The sequence below is a fragment of the Diceros bicornis genome, chromosome 3, assembly GCF_020826845.1.
Source record: "Diceros bicornis minor isolate mBicDic1 chromosome 3, mDicBic1.mat.cur, whole genome shotgun sequence".
In the NCBI taxonomy this organism is placed as follows: domain Eukaryota; kingdom Metazoa; phylum Chordata; class Mammalia; order Perissodactyla; family Rhinocerotidae; genus Diceros; species Diceros bicornis.
This window is the reverse complement of record NC_080742.1, coordinates 22,238,155-22,249,200: the sequence shown is the minus strand read 5'-3', so window position 1 is coordinate 22,249,200 and position 11,046 is coordinate 22,238,155. Positions and strand designations below refer to the sequence as shown.

The 11,046-nt window shown below is 35.9% G+C and overlaps 1 protein-coding gene across 2 annotated transcripts in view; it reads left to right on the top strand.

Annotated features, from left to right (window-relative positions):
- SEMA3A (semaphorin 3A) overlaps nt 1–11,046 on the top strand; it is a 533,676-nt gene that overhangs the window by 379,929 nt on the left and 142,701 nt on the right. For both annotated transcript variants that reach the window (XM_058524659.1, XM_058524664.1), the window contains one exon: nt 3,652–3,714. In XM_058524659.1, the coding sequence (XP_058380642.1) occupies nt 3,652–3,714 (63 nt within the window). The remainder of the gene's footprint in view (nt 1–3,651; nt 3,715–11,046) is intronic.

Genomic DNA, 11,046 nt, shown 5'->3' with positions numbered 1-11,046 from the left:
TCAATTTGGTTTATATATTCAATTGATTCTAAAATTGAAAAGAACTAACTTATCATATAAGACAAGCTACTATTTTATAGGTGAGAAAAATCCTACAGCCATTTGTATGCCCAGGATATATCACAGTATCTTCCACCAGGTAGATATGTAATAAATATATACTGAAATAAAGAATTAAATAAAAGTTAGATGACTTGCTCAATATCATAGTGTTCCTGTTATAGCTCCTGCTCGTGAGTTTAAAATCGTTATTCTAATAATAGAAGACATATTTCTAATTTTAAAACATCCATTCCAAACATGTTATTTAATTTTAATTATATCACACTGTTTATAAAAGTAAATACAATTTATTTGTTTGTTTATTAATGCTCTTTTTAGCCTATGTATAATGTTATTCAACAACTTTTTCCTGAGCATCTACTATTGTGATAAACTCTATAGAAGATACTATAGTATTTCATAAATAATTCTTGAGGAACTTACAAGATAATATTAAAGATAAGATGTATGAGCATAAAGGTAAATACTAGGCCAATCCCTGTTAAAGACAAAAACACATTCTCAGATTTGGAAGGACCCTGGAAAGATTCTTGGCTTTCATAAAAGAGTGCAATTTCTTTCTTTTTTTTTTTTTGTGAGGAAGATCAGCCCTGAGCTAACATCTGCTAATCCTCCTCTTTTTGCTGAGGAAGGCTGGCCCTGGGCTAACATCCGTGCCCATCTTCCTCCACTTCCTATGGGACGCCGCCACAGCATGGCTTGACAAGCGGCGCATTTGTGCACGCCAGGGATCTGAACCCCGGGCCGCCGCAGCGGAACGCGGTCACTTAACTGCTACGCCATCAGGCCGGCCCCAAGAGTGCAATTTCTTCAAGGCATAAATGCTTATTAAATAACAAGAAAGAGAGGCTGCCAGGAGTAGCAGCATGCAGGCATAAAGAAGGGAAAGTGTAAAATAGATCATGAAGCACTTTGAATATGAGGATAAGGCATTTAGACATTGTTAGCTAACTGAAAAATTTTTGAGCAAAGAAGAAAAAATACCAACAAGTTAACAAATCTAACCAAAAAGTTAGGAATTATTCTTCATGGAAATGGACACTGTTGGAAAGACAATTAATTATATGTGTATATTTATTCCCCTAACTTATACTTATCCTGATCAAATTGCTTTCCAAAAGATCATTTTCTATATCAAAATGTATTTTACTCATGCCAAATCTTTAAGCTTAAAAAACATTTTTTTTTTACTCTTGAACTCTAGAAAGAGTACATTCTCCTCTAAATCTGAGAGAATTTAGCATGAATGTTATCAAAATTATTTATTAGTATTTGACATAAGAGAGAAATCACAAAATGAGGCCGATACTATCTCAACACCAACAATCAAGAGCTAGGAAACTGAGAAAACAACTCAAAAATTTAAACTTTTTGAATTAAAATATTATCTGTTTTAATAATCTGTGATTTTTGCACAGTCTAGCTAGAAATCTGAATATGAAAGTCAATAAATCTTAGCTCTGTTCTGTGTTATTAGTGTTGTGAACATTTATATTTGATCCTCCTCCATTGTAAACTTTGAAAAAGAATGGATCACTTGACCTTTCCATAGTCAATGTAAAGATAGGGCTGTGGAACCTGTGGAAGGGAACTGCCCAGCAATTGCCCCAGTAATTTAGGAGTCAGGGTAATGTTAATTGTAAGGATGTAAGGATTGTTAATTGTACTTGTAAGGATTGTATTCTTGGATGCTTTTTATTATGTGACTACTTTGTAAACAACTTGGGGAATATGTCAAATGATAGTTTTAATTTACATACACAAACTATATGAAAAGAAAAGCACATGAAAAAAGAAAGGAATACATAAATTAAGAGCTTCAAACGGTAAAAATGAATGCATATCCAAAAATTTTTAGGGCTTTTATAATTCTGACATAGACCTGAAATGCATTTGTCATGTCATCATACATTATTTCAGTATGTCCTAAATTCTTGTTTATAAATGGTTGTATTTGGCTTTTTAATTCCCTAGATTGAATATCTTTGCCTCTGCCCAAGTTTATGACCATTTATATTGAATTATCTAGAGGTTCCCAAATGAATGATAATCAGTCATTTTGATACTAAAAGCTTTCTAGCAGACATGAATGATTAACTGCCATCATCTCTAGATTTTTCTTTTACATACAACTTCTTTTCCCCTGAAATTAACTAATGTTACCAGAAGAGAAAGATGAATAAAAAAACATTAAATTGTTCTGCCCCAATACAAATGGGAGACACTGGAATTTCTCAGGGGAACTGAAAAATTTTATATTAAAATTTAGTTGAGGGTATTTGCATTAATATTATTGAGGGAGGGCCGGCCCTGTGGCTTAGCAGTTAAGTGCACGCCCTCCGCTGCTGGCGGCCCGGGTTCGGATCCCGGGCGCGCACCGAGGCACTGCTTCTCCGGCCATGCTGAGGCTGTGTCCCACATACAGCAACTAGAAGGATGTGCAGCTATGACATACAACTATCTACTGGGGCTTTGGGGGGAAAAAAATAAATAAATAAAATCTTTAAAAAAAAAAAATATTATTGAGGGAAATGCATCCACAGTCCTCTAAGCCACCAGTAACACCTTGGTTTATCTACCACTGTCACTGTGTTCATACAATATAGGAAACTTTGAAAAGATGAAGTCCAAATATTAGGGATGAAAACAGAAATAAATATTTCTCAATTAGTCTAAGTTTTGCCCACAGTGGGGAGGGTTTTTTTTTTTTATGGCTATTTGCTTCTTGTTTTGTTTTTTTTTTTTTTGGTGAGGAAGATCAGTCCTGAGCTAACATCCATGCTAATCTTCCTTTTTTTTTCCCTCAAAGCCCCGGTAGATAGTTGTACGTCATAGTTGCACATCCTTCTAGTTGCTGTATGTGGGACGCGGCCTCAGCATGGCCGAAGAAGCAGTGCGTCAGTGCACGCCCGGGATCTGAACCCGGGCCGCCAGTAGCGGAGCGCGTGCACTTAACCACTAAGCCACGGGGCCGGCCCTCTATTTGCTTCTTTATTTCTTCCTTTATCTCCTGAAAGTATACAATGCTACTCTTACCTTTTTTCCTTGTCCAAAAAAAAAACAAAAAAATTTTTTTTCTAAGATGGATTTTCTAACTCTATCAGTTGTCCATTCTAGCATGTCATGCTGTGATTTGAATTAGGGAAAAGGATCCAGAGCACCCATTTTTAAAATTTCACAGTAACTATTTCATGACAAAGACTGATTCATTTAGAAGAATGTAAACCACACTCTTTGCCTCTTTCTACCTTTCTTCACTAGACTCTCAAATCCTCTTAGGATGATCTCCCTCTCCCAACCTGCCTTACAGTTCTTTCCACTGCGCACTGCTCAGATCTATTGACTATATAAATTTCTGTATTGCTCAACTGTCATATACAGCAAAGCCTAACAGATAGATGGAGAAAGCATGATTTAAGTTTATACCAATTAACTGATGCCACTGTAAAGTCTAAACTGAGAGGTTTTGGCCATATAATGCTTTATGGAACTTTATCTCAGTTGCCCCAGCTTTGTCTAACAGACTATAATGTTGGATCTTTTAGAGAGCTTAATTGGCATAAAATAATGTTTCTTCTCTGCCCTTAGATTGTGTGGCCTGTATCTTACACCAGACGGGATGAATGCAAATGGGCTGGAAAAGATATCCTGGTAAGTATCAATTCACTAAATTATTTTAGTAATTACGTAAGTGGTTTATTACTCTGTCATCATTTTTGTTTGGCGTTATATTAAACACCATGCTTTACTTGTGGCCTTAATCACTTTTTAGAAACAAAATAATATTTAATTTTGAATATTGACGTTTTTATGTAGAGCATTGACAGTTTTATATAAAGAAAGTGGGTAAAAATAACAATCACCTAAATAAAGCAAAAATATGTTCCCTTTGATAATTTATATATATGCAAAAAATTAACAAAATGCAGTTTTGTAGCATATGTACTTATACTCTGTAAGTCAACTTCTTTGTACAGATTGGGTTTCATATGTTAATTCATTTTGAATGATATGAAATTTTTCTACCTCTGAGTCATCATGATTAAATTACCCAGCCTTCCTTCTTTCCATTCCGTTCCTTTTCTTTCTTTTCCTTTCCTCCCTTTTTTGCTTCCTGCCTTTCTTCTTTTTTCCCCTTTCTTCCTCCCTCCTTCCTTCTTTTCATGCATTCATTCCTTAAATAAATATGGATTGAGAAATGACTGTTTAACAGGCATGGTACTATGGAAAAAAAGATGAATGGTAAGCAATCCCTACAATGGTTTTACCATTGTAAAATGGTAGAGGCCGTTTCTCCTGAGGTAAACTTTGTCAGTAAAATTAAGTGGGCCACTGGTTTGAGATATAGCCAAGTATTTGCACAGATCACGAAAAGCAGTTATAATCATTTAAATCAATAAATTAAAATGAATTACAGGACTTAAAAGATATATTTGTATTATTTTATGTCTTAAACATTTTTGGATGTCTAAAACACAAGAAAATAAATTTAAAAGTTTTGTCTGTGTATTAGCATTTAGAAGAACTTTATCCTATGTGCCTAAAGACAAAAATCAACCTGTGTGTTTGTATATAGATATATAGGTATTTTCCAGGGACAACTTGATTGATTGATAGCAGTTGCCTTAGATGATGTATTTGTTCAGAATGTTTTAGAGATAGAATCTGAGTTCGTGGGAAAAGAATGCCTCGATCTGGTAGCAGTGTTGACTTTAGGTGAAGGAAGGTAGGTAAAGGAGCATAAAGCACAGGTATTCCCCATCTTTGATTAATTGCATATCAGCAAGTATGGGAATTTCATCCTTGAAAATTTCATTTTAAATATAATGATTATAAGTTACAGTATACCTGCACAGTATGTATGTATGTATATATACTGTATGTATGTATACATTATACATAGTACAGTAAACATTTTTCTGGGTGTGTGAAAGTGGACAAAAAAACCTGTTCTATCAAATTTTATATTATCCCAAATTGATACATATGTTGGGATGGTTGGAAAGGAATAAATAGAAAGAATGAAGTAGGAGTCTAGAGAAGTCAAGAATTTTATGTTGATACCCCCACTGGCTCATTAATTGTACTTGAACAAGTACCTTAATTTTGGGGGGCTTTAGTATCTTATCCATTGAATGGGACATTACGTATTTTACTTGTAAGAAACAAGTTTAATAGTTTTTGTGAAGATTATTTGAAAGTAGAAAATACGTCAGAAGTATAAGGCAAAAAGTATAATTGAATACAGAAATTTATTAACATCAAAATGTCATGTTTACCATTAATAAATTATGTTGAAAGATTTCAATGTGATAATAATTAAGGATGGATAGAAATAGAGATTCTACCTGTATACAACTGTGACTTTGAAAAACACAGTCTTTCTCCCTTTCTATTAAAGTTTAACAGGTGAAGACATGGAAACATATAATTATTGAGAATCTTTTCTGTGCCAAGTACTATGATAATTTAAATAGTATTTTGTAAATGTAGTTTTAACAATAACTTTATGAGGTGAGTATCATTACCCCTGTTTTCTTGATCAAGAAGTATAATGATTCAGAATATTCATTCAAGATCTTTTCCCATTCAAAATTTTTGCAATGTTTTGAGTACTATGCCAGAACTTGAGATAAAAATTTCTGTGCCTCTGATAAAGTTTTTGGTGTTCTGTGGCATATATGGATTTGAACTTGCCTAATAACATGCAGATAATAAGCAATAGATATTCAAATAAATATTTTACCTATTCTGGTCTCATCATGTTTAAGGGTATAATAATAACCAGCTCACAGCATTCCTGTAAGACTCAAATAATCACAAGTGAAATTATTACACAGAGTGTAGTGCACAATAAAATGCTATTGTTATTATTGGTATATGTAATAGAGTTGCTTAGACAATTTCTAAATGAAAACATCGTTAATGAAATTAGTTTGCACTTCTTTTTTTTTTTTTGCTGAGGAAGAATCACCCTGAGCTAGCATTCTGCCAATCTTCCTCTATTTTGTATGTGGGTTGCTACCTCAGCATGGCCAGTGGACAGTGGTGTAGGTCCACGCCTGGGAACCAAACCCAGGCCGTTGAAGCAGAGTGCACCGAACTTAACCACTGGGCCCCAGTTTGGTTTTCTTTAATGATCAGGACCACTGTAGTGTTGCACTGTTCTGAATTCAATTTAGTTTGAAAATTGAAGATAACAACCATACTTATCTGACAAATTATCTGGATTTTATAATAAGCACTGAAGCCAAGTACTGAGCATATTTTGTTTAATGACTGAATCAACTCATTCAGTTGCTAAGTTAGCAAATATTCTTTTGTGTTTGTGATTTCCAAAATTCATCTCAGTGCATTTTCCTTATCTTTTATGGCTTTCCCCTCCACTCTCCTTCCTATCAATACTGAACACTGAGGGATTCTGGTGTTAGCCCAAATACAGTTAGTTCAGCAGCTGCAATAAAGTCATAATCCCCACAGTGCCTTCTGGGTAACCCTAATCATGACTTCAGAGGTTTCCTCTCTAAGAAGGGAAACTTGATTGTATTTTCCAGGCTTCCTTAAAATGCTTATGGGTTTCATAGAACTAAAGTAAAAGGAACTAAGACATATGGCATTTGCTAAGTCTGATACAGGGTATCAATGGCACTTGATCATTTCATAGCACCTTGTAATAAAGATTCTGAAAACTTATAAGTCACGTCTTATACATTACGGTAGAGATAGGTAATTATGTGTGCATTGAGAGAGATAAATTTTTGAAAGTTTAATGGTATGGCAATATTAGTCATACTAATCTTTTTAGAAGTCAACTACTTAATGTAACATGATAAAATGTCTGTGCTTTGGTTATTCCTTTACATTCTGCATTAAATCAATTCAATTGTTATAGATTTTGATTTCTCTTTGTTAAAACTTATTTAATGAAAGGAAAACACAACAGTTTTCATATAGTTTAGTTCAAGGAAAAATGTATTTTTCCTTTAGCTCTAAACACTAAACACCAAACACTAATATATATTTAAATAGGAAAATATATTTTCATACTATTTTTCTGGTAATCCATCTCATTCCATTAATGTTGCTTTTCATTGACTTTATTCAAAATATATTTTATGCATTTGGAATGCATTTTATTAAAATTTATTTTACTTTTCAGGTGACCTCATTTATGTACCTGAATTACATATCTATTTCATTTAAATAGGATATATGCCATTTATTGATTATTTTTGGACTTTAATATACAGACCTACTTTTTTCCATTTCTTTCTTAATATATGATTTTAGAAAATAGCAAGTAGTTGGCTTTTTGGGCTTTGTAACAATTCTTCCTTGATAAACATAAAAAAAAGGTTGATATTTTTAGTAATAATTTCTTAAATAATCAGGAAAAAAATTAAGGGTAAAGAGGTTTTTTTTTTAAAGACCTTTGGAAATTCTTTTTTTGTTTTTTGAGGAAGATTGGCCCTGTGCTAACATCTGTTGCCAATCTTCCTCTTTTTCTTTTATCTCCCCAAAGCCCCAGTACATAGTTGTAGAGATGTAGCTCCTCTATGGGGGAGGCCGCCTCAGCGTGGCTTGATGAGCGGTGAGTAGGTCCACACCCAGGATCCAAACTAGAGAACCCTGGGCCTCCGAAGTAGAATGTGTGAACTTAACTGCTATGCCACCGGGCTGGCCCCGAGGGTAAAAAGTTTCCACAATTTTCATTCAACACCTGATTTGCAAAGTGACGCATATACAGTTTGAGGGAAATTCTTCACTGTATCTTGAGTAAATAATGGTCAGCTGTGGCTTATGGACCATAATTCCTTTCAAAGAGCTCTTGTGATGCTGAAAACCACAAGAATGAGACTTGAGAGGGTTTTGTAGCCATCAGGCCTCCAAGATAGAATTGTAACCCAAATAGGAACTGACCTGAACATTTATAGAAAAGTAAACTAACAACCTCCTTGAGTGCTCTCTGTGGTTTCTAGAGCCCAAGTTTACCCTTTTCCTGCTGGTTTTAGCGTTTTCTGTAAAAATCCTCTGGAAACAAAGCTCTGTTAAATAAACCTTCCTGGAGGAAGTTCTATCTTCTTGGGATTAGGTTCAGATATAAGAATACAATAGGAAAATACAATGGGAAAGTGGGGCAAAGACCCTAGCTAATTTTATATATCTCGAGAGTGCATCATTCTTTTTTTTTCTTTTTTGTGAAGAAGATCGGCCCGGAGCTAACATCTGCCAATCTGCTTCTTTTTTTTTTTTTCCTGAGGAAGATTGGCCCTAGGCTAACATCCATGCCCATCTTCCTCTACTTTATATGGGACGCCGCCACAGCATGGCTTGCCAAGCGGTGCGTTGATGTGCGCCCGGGATCCGAACCGGCGAACCCTGGGCTGCCACGGCGGAGTGCGTGCACTTAACCACTTGCGCCACCGGGCCCGCCCCAAGAGTGCATCATTCTTAAGTATGGTTAAGATGGCATAGCCATCTGGGAAGTCAAGATATGCCACTGAATTGAACCTACGTAGTTCCTGTGTCACTGAGTGTAGCATCATACAGAAAATTGAACCCTTCCCCCATTCTCCTGGGCAGCTGGGAAGATGCAAGCCATCATTTCTCAGTTTTTGCATCAAACACATATGTTAAATCAGCAGCTGGAATTTGAGCAGCTGTTCCACGAAGATGGACTTTGTGGTATAGAGGGAATCTTCTCTCTCCCTCTCTCTTCATTTATACATATATGGAGAAAGAGGGAAAATATAAATGTGTCTTAGGCTGCTGATAATAACATTTAGACAACAACATTAATCTAAATTTATTTATTTTTTCCTCTTGTAGAAGTGAATGTGCAGGATATATGCTAATATGCCTTCTTTTCTTGGTGTTGTAGGTTCTAAACCTTTACCATGTTATGGCATTTCTATATTAGAGGAGTGAAATGCTCATGAACTTTTCCGTTGTTGTTACTTGGGAGCTGTAATTTGAAAAGTTATATAATATGTAATATTATTGGACAGAGAAACTGAATAAGGAAATAAATGCAATCCAGATATCTCTAGTCTGACTGCTATTATCCACTTTTGCTTTCATTTTTGATATTTTTCTGGTGCTTAAAATCCACTTTGTTATTCACAATAACATTTCTGTTGAGGGATTAACTTCCTTGACCCTGTTTTGCAAATGAAAACGGAATATATGCTAAGCTGGTGAAAGAATCTGTTTTGAATCAATAGCTGTCTGAATCTTCTTTGTTTATCCTACTAAACCATCTCTCTTTGCACTAAGTTTCAGTAAAACCAAATGGCAACCGTATGACTGTTAGAAATATTTTGAACAAAGTTGGAAATCAAAATTTCAACCATCTGAGATGAACCAAAAAAGCAGATCTCATAACTTGACTATTGTTGGATACATTTCAAAGTGTAGTATCATGCACCTGAATTTTGGGACATTTTTGCAATTCTTAAGGGATTTTCTTTTGTTGTTCTTAGTTATTCACTTTTGATGCTATGATATATTATAACATGCCTGTCACTTTTATCATGATTTATATTGCAGGACCTCAGCAACACTAATTTCTGCCAAATGAATACGTTTGAGAATTTGAAGCATACTCCAAAATGCATGTTAGTCCTTGAGCTTCCTTTACTTTCCAAAGGTCAAAGTTGATGTCAACTTTGATTTTTGTATTTTAGGGACTTCAAGGCATGTTAAAAATTTTTTTTTTTAATTTTAATTTTAATTTTTTTTGTGAGGAAGATCGGCCCTGAGCTAACATCTACCAATCCTCCTCTTTTTGCTGAGGAAGATTGGCCCTGGGCTAACATCCATGCCCATCTTCCTCTACTTTATATGGGACACTGCCACAGCATGGCTTGACAAGCAGTGCATTGGTGCGTGCCCGGGATCTGAACCGGCGAACCCCAGGCCCCCACAGCAGAGCATGTGCACTTAACTGCTTGTGCCACCAGGCTGGCCCTAAAAATTTTTTTTTTTTTTTTTTTTTTGAGGAGATCAGCCCTGAGCTAACATCCGCCAATCCTCCTCCTTTTTTGCTGAGGAAGACGGCCCTGGGCTAACATCTGTGCCTATCTTCCTCCACTTTATATGGGACGCCGCCACAGCATGGCTTACCAAGCAGTGCGTCGGTGCGCGCCCGGGATCCGAACCAGCGAACCCCGGGCCGCCGCAGCGGAGCGCGCGCACTTAACTGCTTGCGCCACCGGGCCGGCCCCCCCTAAAAATTTTTTAATGGATAGTTAGAATTACCTCCTAATTCTACGCAAATCGTAAGATTTCATTAAATCTCAAAACCCTGATGTATAATTGTTGGGAGATAATTTTTCTTGGGTCTCTCACATTTCTGCATACCTGATGAACAGAGGCATTGACTGCCTATTTTGCAGACTATTTTTAAGGGTATTTGTACAGTGAAGAGACTTGGAAGGTAGTATCTCCCTCTTAAGCAAAAGGCTGATTTGCAAACAAGCTTGAGAAGTAGAGATAGTGTCTCTCTCAGAGCAAAGGGTAGGTATGCTTACCGTCTAGTACAATGAACACATCTCCCTCAAGATTTAATGGCCAACATGCTTATGACTATTATAAAACATTCAGGTTCCCTCAACCCAGAGTTCCTCTCCTAGAATGCAACTCACTTCATGTACAGGTGATACTTCTTCTCACTGCCCAGTGGGAATTGGAACTTGGGGAACTGACAAGAGAAATGCTGATACTCTTACTGCTATTTCTGTGAGTAATAAAGTCCTTTACCTCTGATCCAGGAGCTGTATATCTTCTGCTAGCATCCATGAAACTGTGTCAGGCTAACTTGTTATCGTCTAAGTAGGGCAAAAATCACAGACCCTTTACATTTCTTGACAATATTGATTAGAATTTTTTGTGGGCACTCTAGATGTTCTCACAAATGAAAGACTGTGGTCAGTTTATTTGTTTTTAATTATGAGTCCTATGATGAAATTTGATGACACTTCA